At 39.9% G+C, this 17,768-nt stretch overlaps 2 protein-coding genes across 2 annotated transcripts; both read left to right on the top strand.

Annotated features, from left to right (window-relative positions):
* The first annotated feature begins 3,813 nt into the window (after positions 1–3,813).
* LOC138004944 (forkhead box protein L1-like) lies at positions 3,814–4,413 on the top strand. The gene has a single exon (XM_068851238.1). The coding sequence runs from the start codon at positions 3,814–3,816 to the stop codon at positions 4,411–4,413; it is 600 nt and encodes a 199-aa protein (XP_068707339.1).
* A 5,864-nt stretch (positions 4,414–10,277) lies between these two features.
* On the top strand, positions 10,278–17,474 carry LOC138004942 (cation channel sperm-associated auxiliary subunit beta-like). The gene is made up of 5 exons (XM_068851237.1): positions 10,278–10,932; positions 11,087–11,334; positions 12,891–13,214; positions 13,821–13,958; positions 15,060–17,474. The coding sequence occupies exons 1-5, from the start codon at positions 10,278–10,280 to the stop codon at positions 17,325–17,327; spliced, it is 3,633 nt and encodes a 1,210-aa protein (XP_068707338.1). The 3' UTR covers positions 17,328–17,474.
* Positions 17,475–17,768: the final 294 nt, after the last annotated feature.

Below are 17,768 nucleotides of genomic sequence, written 5' to 3'. Positions count from 1 at the left end.
AACGCCGTTTCACAGACGCTGTATGGAAGTTGCACGCTCCAGATGGGCTCCTGGTATAAATAATGTTCATCATTGTATGACGCCTTCAGAAAATGTTGTCAAATGCAGATTTTGACTTGTTGACACAAAATAATCGAATTTGCTTGTTATCGATTGCGGCAAGATTTCCGCACAGGTCCCTACTTCATTATGCATACACTCCTTTGTTTCGAGAAAACAATAGCGAAAACAATAGACGTCCTTTGGGACTGTGGCGCTTTGTTCTTTCTTTTTAGAGGTTTTTTTTCTAAGTCTATATGGACTTAAAAAAAGTCGGTCGAACTTCTGTCTGAAATACGGAAAATCGAACAGTTTTTCCTGCAATTTCGGCACTTTTCCTGCAATTTTACCCATTTTTCAGTTTTAGAATGAGCGCAAGAAGTGGAGTTTCAAGCAATCGTTGTAATAGGGTTCAGATTCGCAAATATAACAAACAAACCAAATAAAAGTTCTGTCATAAGAAATATAATGGCTACCTGCTCTTTTTATCGTGAAATTGTTCTTCCAGTCTGCTTAAAATTCGCCGAGACACTGCAAACTGTATATTTTCTTCCTTTCCTGTATTTAGGATCACGAACGGTGCATTTAGAGGGATTTTGCGATTTATCGCTCTTTGTAGAGATCGGCAATATGCTCAATGATACTTCCAAGTAAATAGCTTTGGTAGAGATCCATGGATGTTTCCCTACGAGGCATACTTCGTTTCACTCCCCATCATGTCTTTTCAATGCCCTGCTGCGGGCTCGTTTGTCTGGGTCGACGAAGTTTAGGCGATGGTTCACTGAGGTGAGATGATCTTAGCCCTTGTCTTGTAGGCAGTTGTAAACTTTCCGGCCACAGGTAGCTAGGGCTAATATTTTTTCAAGGAAAGTTTACGGTCAGAAAATTAATATGTGTTCTGGCGGATTGAAGGCTATCCATTGCCGTTTTTTCTTGAGCATCGCGAAACAGATCCATCTCCCGATGCGGCACTTTGTCTTTGCCAACTGACTGCGTTTTCACACAGGTTTTGGACACAGAAGACGAAAGTAAATTGTTTTCTTTGCACCACTCTATGCACAACTCTGGAAAGGCTATAAAGCAGGGACAACTTCCAAATGTTCAAATCTCCCATTGCTGTGACCCTTTGACTTCGGTAGCCATCTTGAATATTACGAAGACACAAGTTTGCTTCAAAAGAAGGGAAATATGAAACGATTTTAATTGCAATGAACTCGTGCATGAAAGTTTCCCATGAAAGATGCACCAATCAGACTTTAAGCGTGGTATACTCTTCCACGCAGTGAACTTGTAAGTGTGCCGCACGCACGGGGCATGAAGGAAAAGCAGGTCACAGTTCACAGCAATACTGGAAAACCTAAAACTATCACAGGGACTAACCTTAAGCCTAAACAGTGCCTTTAGTCGTGATTAGGGTTACGGTTAGCATTATTAAAGGGATGGGTTGTTTCAAGAGTAGTAAAACAGGGATCTCTTAACGGTAACCTACAAGTGTAAGTTCGATTGTAGGTGCTCGGCGCGGCACGTGTATATAATTACGTATCATTGTTATGTAAATAGTCAGCCAGAATTCAAAATAAATATCATTTTCAAGGTGTGAATTAGCAACTTGACACGTTAGTTCAGTGGTAAAGAACAGGGACAAGTAATCCAGAGGTTTACAGTAGGTCGGAATTCAAGGCAAGCTGAGAGTGACATATCATGGGATAAAATGGCAAAAAAAGCCGAGCGGGATCTGGAAATAAGAACAAGACGAAGGGATAGAAAGGGGAAAGCTGGGACAAAAACGAGTAACGGTGTGGGCGATGAAGGGAAAGAAGAGAGAGAGGGAGGGAGAGAACAAATGAGATCCGTTTTTATTCATCCCGTAAGTACAAATTACCCATGTATATATTCGGTTCTCTTGGGTATACGTATTGTTCTACAAAACAATAGCGCGAATGAATAATTAATTTATTCTGCATGCATAATGAAGTAGGGACCTGTACGGAAATCATTCCTCGATTGCATAACGATGAGCTTATTCTTCGGGTTACGTCTCGATCTGATGGTCCAGAAAACGAATTTCATGAATAAAACTTACAAGAATCGAAACAGTTTGAAAAACTGTGTAAGAAAAAATGTGGCAATTGCATTAAAAATAACTGCTAAAAATCATAGCAATGTTTGTATCATTGTTTCTTATTCTTTGATTGCACGTGAAGTCATTTGGGAATTTGACTTTATTCTTATGCAAAACTTTAAGTGCTACTATGATCAAAAAGTGCACTTCCCTTTTTCTTTCAGATTCTAGTGAAAGAATGTTTGCTTGACACCTGACTGGCAAAATTTTGAGCTTCGAATTTTATCCAAAGGCTGTTTGCTTTGAGTGCAAGTTTTGGATTTCACGGTCCGCCATTATTCACGATCAAGACTGACCGATTGGACCTCAAAGGGTAGGATCGAGGATAAGATGACTTCAAAGACTCACTGGCTTAAAATTGCAGCGTATAAACGCAGCTTATTGTACATGCAAAACACATGCAAAATTTAGGCGTTTGCACACGCATTGAATTTTTAAAGATTTTTAAAGTTAGTAATGGCTGACCATTAATTAGGAAAATTTCACTCAAAATAAACAGGTATCTTTTTAAAATGAAGGCTTAAAACTTCGGTCACTTAGTGTTCAGTTAACATAGTTTTGAAATATAAAGAAAAAGTAGAATTGATTTTTGGTCATAGTAGCACTTGTAAGCAACGTTTTTCTATTGTTTTGGCACCAACATCACGGCCGTCTTACCACGTGAATACAATCAAGGAATTTGGGGTTTTCTGCGATCGAGCCGGGTCTCTCACAAAGAGACAGTGGGATGACATCTCGTGCAACAATACGATTTTAGCCTAACGCCACCGCCCGATATGAATCTTGAAACTTATTCCATACTTATTTTGCAGGCCCGGTGGTTCGAAGAGTGGATAGAGATTTCTTCAAGGGAGATGAGTCAATCAGTTTTGATAGCATTTATTCACCGGTTGGGTATTTATTCGGTAAATGGTGCTATTCGACCCTTGGACAACAAAAGCAAGGCGATCACTTTCAAAGCATGACACTACGAAATGATCGAAGCTGCAAGAGCCCACCTGGTAACTGGATGCGTTACCCCATTGAGTGCAATTAACATGGGAACAAATGAGATTTTCTGCAGGCTGAGCAACCGGTGAAATGAATTAACCAAAATAACTATTCAGTAAAGGGGGCCATATTCAGAATTTGCTGACAAGTGATTTGTTGCAGGTTTGAACGACTTTAATTAATAAAATATAGTGCATCTTAATAACATAGCGGAAGTTTTAATAATCAATTTGACGACAGCACGTGTGCACACTGGAGCCATAACAAGGAAGACAAGGAAGGAAACATTCATTATTAAGCTTTGATATCCTATACGGAAAAAGTGATTTTGAAAAAAAAAAAGTCGGTAAATGTCTTCGGAATTGTTGTATAGACCATCTACTTTAAGCCTCATGAAGCTCTACTCAATAGTCCTTTCTCCATGACTTGTCCCAGGTGTTCAAAATGCCCCATTAAAAAACAAGTGAGGGTTGTTATGGAGAGAATATTATTTGAAACTAAGCACCTCGCTAATGGGTCAACAAGGAAATACAATAGGTGCTGTCAACTAATCGCATAAATTGCATACTGAGGCTGGAACCCGGCCAGACATCAGTCTTAAACTGCTTCTGTTTAGTCCAGTAAGGGGCAATCATCTTTCTAGTGAATCTCAACCAAACAAAATGGAGAAAGGGCGAGCAGCATTGGCTTTGAACTTTAGACCACAAAGAGGAGTAGAAAGCGAAAGGCAGAAACGGAAGCGAAATTCTTCGTCTTTGTCCTATGTAGCTGCAATTTCGCTTGCTATCCTCAGCTCGCCACGGCAAAGACTTCCTCTGAGCGATATCTACAGTTTTATCGAGGAACACTTTCCTGAATTTATTGAGAACAGGGTTCGTTGGAAAAACACGGTCCGACACAATCTGTCCCTACACGACTGTTTTGTACGCGGTGAAGTAGCTTCTAACAAGAAGGGCTGCAACTGGAGGATCCATCCATCGTTCGTAGCCGAATTCAGTCGTGGAGATTTTTCCAGGCACAAGTTGTCACAAAGTCCAACTTTTTCATGGCCAACTGGGTACCAGGCGACAACTTCATATTCAGCTTCCCTCGTGGAAAATCCAGCTGTTCCTTGTTATTCTTACGAGTCAACTTGCCGATTACTGATATCAGCTCAATTCTGGTCACCTTCCTGCCAAACCAAAGAAATCAGACAGCCCCATTACACCTCTTACCTTCCTTGGATATCGCCAACAACCTCCGACAGTGCAGTTCTAGATTAAACCATGCAGCCAGGGTTGAGCCTTAAGGCTTCCGGTTGTTCCAGTCGTTTTTTATGCGATGTATAACATGGTTTCTTGTTATCAGAGTAGTAAAAGAGGTAATGTACCAAGCGAACCTCTGCACTCGTTTACTTTCAGATATTACATTTTCTTAGCTACTTACTGCATGTTTTAGTGTTCTTCAAGTATCTCATGGTTTATTTTGACCGCCAAAATACGTTTGTGACTTCAAGAAAAATAAACTCAAATTTGTATTTTCAATACTTTTAAAGTTTCAAGTTGTCTTCTTTCACATTTCCTCGTGCTCAAGCCCATCATTAAACCAGGGAGCAAGGCGACATGCTTGAAAGGATACCAGAATGGAATTGCCCGGTGGAACTAAGTAGGTAGACAAAACACGAAAAGATAGCACTCGCTTTACCTCACGCGGGAAGTCTTAATTTCAATTCACGGTGACGCAGAAGAAAAGAAGTTACTGTTTGCACACGCGAAATTTACTCGTGCTACATTTGAGTATGTGGAAGTCAATAATCCCAATTGTCGAAAAATGTCAACACATTTATCATAATAAATATTCTTTATTGGCCATAGATAATCTAAAAAACACAGCTAGAATTATTCTCCCAACATTTAATTTTCAGTAAAAAGTAAGGAGATACCTGTTTCGAAATAACACCGACCATCATGTATTATCGGGCCGTAAGAATACATAAAAAAATGGAAAACCTGTTTGAACAACCCTAAGGATTAAAGGAGCCAGGCGGCCGGCCATAAAAATCGTCCATAACACTAAAGCTTGATTTCGCAATATATGAAGAAAAGAAAACTCTGTTTCCTTATTTCTCTCAATACCGAAAGCGCAAAAGTAGCGAAAACTAAAGACGTCCACTTCCGTACAAGTTCAATCGTTTTCTCTTTGAAGATGATAATGATCTGAACAGACCGAACACGCCACGCTTTCACCAGCAGATAGACTGGGTTGGTCAATTTAACCCCGCTTCACACTGACATTTAAGATTTCTCATGCGACTAGGATAACGTTTTGCAAATACACCGAGTACCAAAGAGCCATAAACAACAAATTAAATCACAATTCTTGCATAAATCCATTCTCTTTCAAAAACGTTTTCGTATTTCAACATGAGCTGGAACTCTTAACAAGGCAAAATAACATATTTGCAAATGTGGTTGAACTGGTTTATAAAAATATGCGAGTTTAAAAGCTGTTTTGAAGATCAAACTTTCCTACTTTTTCTCGCCAGACAAATATTGAATAACCTCGCGGTTCTTAGGTGTATCGTATGAATAATTGCTAAGATGCAAACTAAACTAGCCAAAAGGTACTCAAATTAGCATAATTTTGCCCCGTTGACGTATGAATTTAAAACCTAGAATCCTTCTCATTTTCATCGAAGTTCGTTATCTCACAGCCATTTTGGACCAATATCCTAACAATCCCGCGGAACCTTGAGGACCTTATTTCTACAAAGCACGTATGCTGTAAATGGCGACACGAGGGCTGACAGAGAAAGGCTTCACTTGAAATTTCTACCTTTTACAATATTTTTTTGCAAAGAAAGAGACGTAACTGTCAAAACGTGACCAAGAAAATTCAGAATTTTAACCCAGACAAGATAAGATGTTTTTGTTTAAAGCTGACCGCAAACCAACTTCCATTGACCAGCTGAAACAACGCCTTTGGCATTAACCGAGATGACGTCAAATATTTTTAAATTACAAGTATTGGCAGCGAGACGAATCTTAGCTTGCCCTGTGGCTGACTAACGATGACGTTTCCTAGTTTTCATCAAATTCGAAGGTAGACTTCTAAGTTTTCTTGCCGCCTTGCATTAAAATTCCCGCTAACTTTAAATTTTCTTCTGACCTTTAAAAAGTTATTGTGGCGCAGTGTGCAGGATGTTTTAAAGGTTTCACCCTCATTAATTTTGAATATACTTTGCCAGCTAGTGATGTCCTGCCAGTTGGGGTTCTTATCATGTAATGTTTGCTTCGAAATATTCTTTTCTCTGATCTTCGTTGCAGTGAAGCGCGTTTGAGTATATCCACGTGGAAATGCGCAATATAAATGATACCCGTTATTTATTTGTATTTATTATAAGTGTTCTATTCCCAAACGTTTTACCCTGACAACACTTGGCAAATATAAATCATCAGTAAGTCAATTTTTAGTAAAGAAGGCAACATTAATGAGAAACATCAAGGAAGTTGTTAGCCATGATAGCCCATATTTTAATTGTAGCGATTATGCCGCAAAATGAAACTTACAGATACAAGTCGATACATGTTGGTTGATTTAAGTCCGAACCTGCTGTAACATGGCAATTTGGTGCTAATCTCAACAAAAATAAGTAAAGTTTAAGCAAAAGTATCCACTCCTCAACAAGATTTTAATGTACATCGAAAGTGTCTTAATGTAAACTGGTACCACGTGCTGAAAATAATAACGGAGATATTTGTACAATATTGAAAAAAATACTAATGGTTGCCGAGGTTATACTGCATGAGTTAGTTTAGGTAAAGAAATTAATGGATCTCAGCATACTTTACTTCTCATTAAAATCGGAAGGTCTTCGTGAAACGAGTGGATGCGATAATTATAATTATTATTATTCAAAAACCTTATTCATTACCCATGCACAATATTAAATAATGATAAACACGACAGGGACTTGCAATTTCACGAAAAGTTGAGCAAAGTAGATCAAACAGTGTTCCTGATATTGTCATTTGAACTGACATAACCACGTGTTCAGTTCGATGAACCGATATGGAATGCCGTTTGTATCAAAAATATTTCTAGTCATCTGTAAAATTTACCATCAAATGTATAAAACTTATTTCTCCTTAAATATAACATCTTAGCTTATACAAAATATAAAACTTGTCACGCCGTATACAAAACATGTTTGAAAATATAAAACTTATCATGCCTTAAGTAAAAGTTGTTCCCATAAAACTTGTCACGCCATATATAAAACTTGTCGCAATAAAACTTCTCACACCATATATAAAATACTTGACACGCAATACGCCTATTGGAACCCAGTACCGCACGCTTCGGCAAATAACTCAGCTCGGTGGGGCGGGGGGGGGGGGGAGGGGAGGGGGCTTCTTCACAAAAAGGACGGGGGTGCTCGTCGTACCATTAAGGGGTTAAAAAAAAGCGGTTTTGGTGGTACCTCTTAGGGTGTTCACCCTCAAACGGTCCACAGCGGGAGCTTTAGTGGTACCTAGGATACCTTGGGGTATTGAGCTGAAAAATTAAGACACTGGAGACATTTAACAATTAACTATTTTTTAATTTTGTCTAGTTAAAACCCATGATTTGGTACCTCTTAGGGGTGAAACAAATTTCATACATACTTAATTGACCGCTCCCCATAGGGGCTTTTCAGGGCCAATGAAACACAACGAAACGACGGAACAGAACAACAACAACTGTTAAGAATCCCAACTGGCCTGAGGCAAACCAGTTGGCTATTTACAAGTGAAGCTGGGAAGTTGAACCAGGGACTACCTGGAACAAACTCAACGAGTGGTCAGAGCGGGTCTTGAACCCTGGATCTCCGGATCTCAAGGCAAGCGCCCTAACCACTGGGCCACACTGCCTCCCAGACAGGATCTTGGTACCTCTTAGGAGTCCTTTTCAAAATTTGCGACGAGCACCCCCCGTCCTTTTCATATGGGATTCCACCCTGGGTAACTCAGAAAAGCTGTAGTGCACAGACCTGAGAATTGGTGAGGTTATTTATGAATTTGTCTCCTACAGCATTCCAAGTTTTTGGCTTATTTCATTGAACGATTTCGATTTTAATTTTTTTGTTGCGTGACAGTGAAAATGAACTATAGTTAAACCCAACAACTTCATCTCTGTTATAATTATTACTCCAGAGGTGGTTTGACGCGGTCTGAAAAGAGCTTGAAGTGTGGTGAATTGCAGAGGAGATCTCACGGGTTATCCTGCAGGGAAGTATTCCAGGGGATTTTACCAACATCAGCAAGGAAACGATGATTGTCGAAGCCCTTCATACTACGATATTCAATGAACTTAGGTCGAGGTCTAGTGGGCTTCTGCTTCCGTATAGCATAGATCAGATCTCAATCACTGAGGCCCAGTTTCATTGTTCTACTTGTAGCCAATCGTTCCGGGTTGCTGGCAGTAAGGCCATCAGTGACGCAGAGCTGTTGAAATGACGACTTCGCGTAAGGTTGCCGACGGTGATTGCCTCACTTTGTTCTAGTAATCGAGGCAGTGACTCATTTAGGTCCTTTTGATCACCTCTTTGCCTTTCCACTCTGTTTTGGTCTCTAAGACCATCAACAAGACTTGATAGTCTCAACGAGGTCTCTGTGAGAGACCATTTTGCTAATCCCGGAAACTCAAGTTCATCGCCTCGTTCTCGCCCTTTGGCGCGGTACTGGGTTCCAATAGGCGTATGTGACAAGTTATATTTTATATATGGAGTGAGAAGTTTTATTGCAACAAGTTTTATATATGGCGTGAGAAATTTTATTGCAACACGTTTTATATATGGCGTGACAAGTTTTATATTTTCAAACAAGTTTCATATATGACGTGACCAGTTTGAAAGAGAACAAAATATTCACAAAGAGCTTTCGAAAAATTATCGGTGAACTTTGGGGTGAACTTGCATGATAATTTATATCGCACCTCATAGTAGCTTGGACTCAGTTCAAGCATGTGAAGTATATAGAAAGGATATAAGGTCAAGTAAAGCTTGGTGACGATAACGGATATCTTCTTTTCGTTTGGGTGGTTTTGTAAAGTAGACGTAAAACGTTCTTTAAGCGTTTTCAAGAAGCAGAAAACGGAGGTCTTCGAAAAGGCATTTGTGTGAACAGAGCATATGTCAAATCCTTCAATATGGAAAAGAAAAAAACCTAGAGAGTATGAGGTATGAAAGCGAATCCTTGTGCCCTATGATAATTATTTGAATCTATTTTTAGATCGCGTCCGTGCAGAGATGGTTATTTTCATCTGTTGTTTCCATGACCGCGCGGTCCACTTTCACACCAACTGACCATGCAATTTCAGGTGTCGTCTTTGAAATAACCACACAGCAATAATACATTTCAAATAATTTTCATCGGAATAGGGCCAAACACGGGAGATTCGCTCTATGACCTCGTTTTCTCTTGAAGAAACACATTTTAGTACTCGGTTGATACTCAGGTCTTGAGTATCACTTCAATAATGACTCCACGGGTTAGGAACTGCCCGCTCACTGCATGAATCGTGCTCCAACCTCGCCGTAAACTAGCCCCATAAGGTTAAAACACCGGAAGTTTTCGTTTGCTAATGTCAATTAACTGAATGCAATTTTATAGTACAAAATAGTGTTGGATTCTTATAAGACATTGAAATGTTGAGTGTGCATCATAAGGGCAAAACATATTTCTGTCCAGCAGTCCCGGAAGACTTCAGTTGATTCTTGACTAAAAAAACACTTAGATTTAATATTTCCAAGCAGAGAGAGAAAGTATTACGGCCCCTTCACTATTTTTTTGCAGCGGTTCAATGTTATATTAAAGGAAAGCAGCTGAGAAAGTTCAGTCGAAACCCATTGCGATATTTCAGCGAAATCGACATAAGGTACCACCTGGCAGGCTGGATTTTTCAATTGCATTCTTGTCGCGACAAATGAAAAATGCTACTATAAATGTGTCGACTTACTGCGACAAAATAAACGCAAAAATCAACGTAAAACTATGTGTATATACTCAGGCTAGCGCTGTCGGTTCCCGATTTTCGCGCCAAATCTGTGTGTCGCGCCAGCAGCCAACCTCCTTCGAAAACAGGGAAAGACCGAAAAGGGCCGAAGATGTTTGCTAGCTTCGGTTTATTTTGCTTTTTTTCTATTCACTTTCCCTTAACGCTACTTCAGACGTTTCACAGTGAAGCATTTATATACAATAGTGAAGAGGAAACGGTGCAAGCTGTGTTATTCACCGACAGTTTATCTCAATTTGAGGAACCTCATAGTCTACTCTACTTCAGCGAGGCAATTTTGCCCATACGCTGTCAGTTGAGGAATCGTTCCTGGGACACCTCGCAGTCTCGAAATGCTTTAGTACAGCAATATGCTGACCAAGGAATGTTCCCCACGATTACATTTATATCCTTACAGTGCTCAAAGTCGTACAACATCGATGAACTTGTCGAAGACGACAGCGTTTACTGGACAAAGAACATTTCAAAACAAGAAGTACTCGATTATTGCGTGGTGGACAAAAACGGAAACGTACCTTGGACGTACAAGGCAGAACTCGGAAGAGGACTTGATTTGTTTGAATCTTGGGGTACTGTTGTTTTTCCAGATATAGAACCGTTACTTTCCATTCAACTTGGCGACACTTTAGTTGACTCCATCACTGGTATTTCGCCTCCAAAAGATGTTGTTTACTGGCAGCATCCTTGTTCTCCCACTGTAGCAGTCTTGGTTCCTTTATTTAATACAAGGAAACAGTCGTTTACAGGTACGATACTTTATGGATTATTCATTCTCTTGAAACTTTATAAGGTATGGAAATTGTGATTGGAAAAAAAACATTTTCAAATTTTCTAAACAGCATATATTGCTTCGAAATGCCAAATGCAGAGACTTTCTATTTTTTGCTATGTTGTCTTTAGGGTGTTATTTGGCTGTAACCCATGGGAGTTTTACTTCCAATACCACTCACTGGTATGATCTTCTTTACCGCTCTGTTGGACAACCAGGCCAATACTCCATCTGCAAGGAAGCTTCATTTGCAGACTGCGAAAAACTATCAATTCTGGACTTTACATTAGTGGATAACTACATTTTATTGGTAACCACAAAAGGTCTCATCAGGTCGGAGTCCATTCTCAACGCTACCAAAGGAGAAAATAAAACCAAGGTAAAGTAATTCATAAGGTTCCCCCTATGGTAGCAATTTAATAAAAACAAGTAACTTCACAATGCACTATGACACGTCTGCAAGTTAGTCATCATTCGGCTACCACACTATTCCACCATCGGGGCCGAATTTTATCGTACAGCTCATTGAGCCTTCTGAATGCTTATTGAATCCTCGTCGTTAATATAAACAGTCAATTTACCAAGGAGTGAAAGAAATTTTGATTTAAGGGGGAAAGGAGGCCTTTCTGACAAATTCTTCTGCCCAAAGAGGTCAGTACGTGTTAAGTAGATTTGATCTTAAATATGAATTCCAAACTGAGGTGGTAGGTGGGAGGGCATATCAGGGAGGGGTTACGACTAAAATGGATACTCCAAAATATGGTGAGACACTTCGTGACACATACAGGTGCAACACCTGGTGACTCCACGTGGCAATACCTGACAACCTAGTGTCGGTTGTTCAAAAAGGTGGATAACGCTATCCACATAATAAAGCACTATCCAGTGGATAAACACTAGCAAAATCGATTGAGTTATCCAGTGGATAGTGGATAGCGCTATCCACCCTTCGAACAACTGGGGCCTGAGTGTTAACCCACTTTGGCAGATAAACAACACTCTGTTTAGGCAGAGAATAACTGCTAGCTTGGGCACTGATCTCTAGTGATTAGGTATAAGCGCCGACTAGGAAATGGCTAGCTTTCATAAATTGTTCTGGTAACACCATAGTAGAACTCAGTAAAACCTTAGCACGATCATTTGGTACCTTATATACACAAAAGTAAGTGTCTCAGCTTATTTTGGAGTATCCATAGACCGTATTCATAAATGGCGGCCAAGAAATTATTATTTTGTCTTTATGCTAATCATCCTCACTAGCCTCACTTTGGAGCACAAATTATTTTGAATTTTGTTCGTGCTAACGAGGCTAGAGGGGATGTTTAGCATAAAGTCAAAAGAATAATTACTTAGTTGCCATTTATGAATACGGTCTATTCTAGTCACGACCATCACAGAAGATCCCCTTGGTACTGTGGTCATGTGGTGACACCAACTGGCGCTTATATGTCCAAGATTGACCATGCTTAGATGCACGCCGACTTCAATAAGCGTCACGAGGTGTCCTCTGGCTGTTCTCCCCATCTTCAACATTACTCGCTTCTCAGAATACGGACAATTAAAGACACAAAGTGTCCCCAAAATCAAATGCTGCTTCTTAATTAAATGATAAACAGCTATATTTACCCCAACCCAAAAATAACGCTTAACGTTATTGTTGGAAATAGGTAGCGAATGTTTGGACGTTTTAAAGGAACACTTCAATTGGGCGTGCGTGTATTTAGGTGTAATTCTGGACATAAGTGGAGATCTGCTGGCTGCATTCTATTCCCTGTTCATTATTGACACAAATCCCAAAACAAATGTTCTAATAAGAATTATTTAACCAAAGCTTCCTGACAAAGGAACAGGGGTGCTACGAGTTATCCTAGCAGCTTTGGACAGGGATGGTAGTCAACTCATGTTTCTTATTTTTTTTAATATCGTCTGTTTCAGGTCAAGTTCTACCAAGTAACCAACATTCCCAAATCACTTGATCAAGCATTTAAAGCAGGATCAGTTACACCCGGAAGGCTCAAATTTTATCATACTAGTCATTGCGATCGACATGACCTGTTAATCAGAAAGCAGGTATCATACTTGATTTATACCGATACAATGTCTGACGATGAAACTTCAATGGTTCTCACAAGTGAACCTCCGTTCGAAGAATGGTCCTCATATGCATTGCCTGCATCGCTGAAAGATATGTTATTACTGGGCGTGTCTTGGGACATTCAAAGAAGAGCAGTGGTTTTGCTCATGAAGGAACTTAAGAAGGTATAAAACATCTTTTCCCCTTCTATGAAGCCATTTTGTTATTTTATTGTACTGTGGGCAAATTTGCTCCTTGTCAATTTCTTCAGCATTTTTATGGAGGTCCACACAGATTTGCATTTGACAAAAGTAGTAATATATAATAGAGAACTTTATTGGCTAATACCGAAAACCCAGAAGTTTACATTGTAGCCCATAAAATTGAAAAAATAAATCAAGTTGGATGAAACAAGGGAAAACAGTGATTGAGTCGTTCTTTCTTTTTATTTGAAATGTCTTTCTCGCATTTACACTGCAACCACACCTCCTCCAAGGGGGAAGCGAGGGTGCAAAGAGACTAGGGGGTAGAGGTGTCTTCACTTTCTCAAAACGTATAACTTAACTCTTATGCAATTCTCCTAATATCGCAAGGTTCTTTCAGGTGGTTCCCTACTTATTCCAAAACACTTATCAATAAAAACAAGTAAAACCCCGACGTCAAAATGGAGAGAATTTCACCAGAAAAGCGAAAAGAGGCAAAGAATAAGGTCAAGGTGTTTTTTTAAGCACAAAGATTCTGCGACTCTTAAAAAAAAGAATTTGATGTAGTGTACTCATCTGCGTTACTAGGATTGTTCCTTGGTAGCAGTTCTTGATCCACATCACGCCAAACTCGTACAGCCAGTGTTCCGATTTCCGGATAATCTAACATTCTCAAGGATCATCTCTCACGCTCATACTCATGTAATATTCGTTTACGGATCCCAGGTAAGCCGAAGTTTTCTTTCTTAGACTAATATGTATCGTTTTTCAAGGTCTATTTCACCTCAGAAAAAGACATCAGCTGCAAAGGTTAATTTAGTTATATTAGTTATGTTGAATTGAGTACGTTTACCTGATCTAAATTTCACTAATGTAGCTTTTTTATTGCTGACAGTTGTAAGCTAAGATCGTCTTAAAATAACGCAATCTTCTAAAAGTGCACTTCATGATCTCGAAAACGAGCACGGTGACCCCCCATTTTTTGCCTTTTTGGCAAAAGTAGGTCATTACCTTTCTGCGTGGCAAGTTTTAAAAAAATCTGTACGTAGGGAACATTTTGGGCGCGACCGTCCTTAACTACAGAAAGGTAATGGTTGCTATGGATGCTTTTTAGTCAAAGAGCCCTACAAAAAAGTTGCATGGATGGTTGAGTGGAAATCTGACATGACTTCAATCAGAAGGCGCATGCGTCACTAGTTCCATGCCTCTGCCGCTCGTTTCACTGAAAAATAGGGAAAAGCTTTCAGGAAACGAAAGAAAGAGGCGATCTTTTTACCAGATGGGAACCATCCCATCATTTTTCGTAAACTGTAGCATGACATTTCCATTTGGACAAAAAGGGACTGATATTTTGAAACGTGTATCAAAGGAGTGCCTTATAAAGTCATAATTTTTTTGAGAAATAAAAATCCATGCTGCAGATTGTGTGTTAGAATGTTCTCATACTATTGCGTTAAAAAAATTGTGAAAAACATAGTTAACTCGCTGAGGTTTTAGGCGTTTTCTGTTTTGGTCACGTGATTTACCAATATGCTTGTGAGTTAAACTAGACAAAGGAATGTTAAATACAACACACTTGGCAAAAAAAAATAACTGTAGAGTTTGAGGATCGAATTTGAAAAATGACTGTTTGAAGGGGTCCATAGCAGCGGTTTGGTAGTTAAGAGTCACCTCCCCCTCCCCTCCCTTAAAAATCTCAAAAAAGGAAGTCTGATTGACAAAACCTAGAGTCCGCGATTCTTTTGGCGCTTACCGAAAGAGTCGCGTCCTCTGGGGACGAGAAGACTGCCATTCGACCTTTCACACTAAATCCACTGTGTCACACAGGTATGGCTATCTGTTGATGGAGGAAACTCGTTTCAGTCAGTGTTGGACAGGTATCTACGAGGTGACTCAGTATCATCACTATTTGCTAACACCATGGGAGATGCTTTTGTTCTGGTGACAAAACATGGCGCTTTGTATTGTGGTTGGTCAGGCATTCCGCGAGTAAGTCAAATCGAGTCATCTCAAAAGAACCCCCTCTGTTCATTCAAGATGGCAAGTTTTCGTCACCAAAAGTCAGTCAACATAATCTGCATAAAGAACATTTCTAATGCGCTCCAGTTCATGACTTACAACATCGATTTTGGAACAAAAATAAGAGAAGACAGGATTTTTCTTTTCAGACCACTTCTTGTGACCTTTGTCTCTGAGAGAGAAGTTGAATTTTCTGCTTTTTGCGGGGATGCTTTTTTTTCAGACCATATTGACTGCCGCGAGTATTTTCACGCTTCTGATGTCGGAAGGATTCTTCGAATAAAAAATGGTGGTTCCGCCCTTATAACTAAATTGAAAGAAAGTTCAAGCATAACTGAGTTTAGCGCCCGTGCTATCGGTGACATCATACAGCCAATCCCGTTTGCGAATACATCAGAATCCCCTGCTCTTCGGTACGACCTTGAAATAAACATCACGGGTACGTACGCTTACTTACAACTTCATAACTTAGTTAACAATTCTGGATGGCGAGGGGAAGACATTGGTAAAACACTTTATTTACTTGGAGGATTAAGTCTGATTTTAGCGACATGTGCCAGTCCTTCGTTGGCAATTGGTAGGCTTCCTTCGGCATTGAACGGTACAGATACCTATGTTGGGGTTTTCGAAAAAGGAACTTGGTTTCTTGTTGATCTTCGTCCTTTCCACGCCTTTCGCGCTTCGGATTCCTCATTGCTTCGTATAAGCCAAACAGATAATGACAGCGGCTTGGCTGAAATAATAAGCGACGATGGGAAGTTTTCGTTTTCAAACGAAATGGTTGGAGGAGTCTTGAAACACAACCATGGATGGGCTTTAATCATATCTGTTTTAAGTGCTGCAGTTTGCGTCATCACATCCGATAATATAAAACCCGGAAAATATACAGACAACTGGGGTATCTACAAGGCGAACCATAACAATGAGTCCTACGTGCCTTTCATTCCACAACCTCATGTTCAAGGTTGGTGGCTAGCAGAGGATGAGTGTCGGCATTTTCTTGTTGAAGAACCGCTCAGTGAACTCGGGCTCTACCATTTGGATTCCAACCAGAAGATTTCCCTCACTATCCGCAGTATGGGTAAAGGTTTTACCGACGAAAGTCCAACAGAGCTTCCATTAAGAGCGTACATTGGCAACACCTTCTTATTCCAAGTAGAGTCCTTCTACCGTATGTCCAACATGAACCATACTCTTAATATAACTCTTACAAAAAGACCATTTACGATTAGAGGAATTTCATCAATTTCTGTGAGACTGCATCACACGATTTCTCTGTTGTGCAAGACGGCATCCTATACTTTTCACGGAGGCTGCTCACCCACTAAAAAGCTGCGTTTTTTGTACCCCGTACCTTTCTCTCTGAATGACTTTTTATATGGCGAAGTGACTGACTTCAAAGACATTGTGAGAAACTTCAGAATTCCATTCAATTACAGAGCCCCTTCCTCAAGAGGTAAAGCGATACCGATGTCGGAAAATACGTACAATGTTGACCCGCAGAAACCCCTCTACAAAACTAGTTACGCCGCAACAAGAAATACGCTGCGTTATAAACAGTGCAAGGGGAAAACGTATCGATCAGAATGTGGATGTACAGACCAAATGAGAGGATCTTCCCTTGTTCAGCATTCCGACTGCATAGACACTGTGTATCGAATGCTGTTTAGCGAAACTCTCAAGCCCAGTTTTGTTGTATTACAAGAAGACAGCGATACACAAGCGCTAGAATTCCCATTTTATCTGGAGGAACTTAATCAAAGGCAGGATTTCTTGATACTTTCATCGAGTGACTTAACTTTCTCAGGTTTTTCATCTGCAGTGTTGAAACAAGAATTGAACAGTTCCATACAGTTTAAAGGTTCCGGATTGTATCACTTTCGTGCTTACGTTGTGCAAGAAAACTACACGTTTTGTTCCTTAACAGATGAGTTTATTGTGTTCATTGTCAATACACCTTTGCCCTTTCCAGTAAATGATATAGTAAGGGCTTGCACTGGAATGGCATTCGCCAGTCTGATGATTATCGTCTATATTCGATACTTTCATGGCAAAAAGAAAATGAAAACCGACTGAGATCTTGCTTCATGTTTGTCAATTTTCACGACTTAAAAAGAAACATGTATCGAAGACTTTATTTTTAACTAGGAGAGGGGAAAATAACTTAGAAAAACCCACATGAGCACAGGAGACTGAGTAACTTCAACAAACTCGGCAACCCGCGTCGGGGCGTCATCGGGAACCGAAGTAGGAGTGCATTGGTGGGGAGCCAGGATGCACACCACTGCGACGTCCCTGCTTCCTACTTTCAGCGATCACTCAGAAGAAACGGAAATCACTGTTCAAATTGGAAACAATTTGAGTTAGAAAGAAATTGGAGTGGACAACTAATATTCTTTTTTAACAGCTTGGTCCTCATGAGAAGGTTAGGTTCAGCTACTATTTCCCTCCTTAATTGGTATGGCATGCAAACGGAGAGCTGGACTATTCTTAAATGAATGGTGAAAGACTACTGAA

This window comes from Montipora foliosa, chromosome 6, assembly GCF_036669935.1.
Source record: "Montipora foliosa isolate CH-2021 chromosome 6, ASM3666993v2, whole genome shotgun sequence".
Classification (NCBI taxonomy): Eukaryota; Metazoa; Cnidaria; class Anthozoa; order Scleractinia; family Acroporidae; genus Montipora; species Montipora foliosa.
This window is presented reverse-complemented; position numbering and strand designations above follow the sequence as displayed.

Bases quoted from the DNA above. Each gene is read 5' to 3' on its own strand.
- LOC138004944 (XM_068851238.1), top strand. From the start codon at position 3,814: ATGGAGAAAGGGCGAGCAGCATTGGCTTTGAACTTTAGACCACAAAGA.
- LOC138004942 (XM_068851237.1), top strand. From the start codon at position 10,278: ATGTTTGCTAGCTTCGGTTTATTTTGCTTTTTTTCTATTCACTTTCCC. The intron at 11,335-12,890 runs GTAAAGTAATTC...CGTCTGTTTCAG, and splicing joins AAGGAGAAAATAAAACCAAG to GTCAAGTTCTACCAAGTAAC. The intron at 13,959-15,059 runs GTAAGCCGAAGT...TGTGTCACACAG, and splicing joins TATTCGTTTACGGATCCCAG to GTATGGCTATCTGTTGATGG.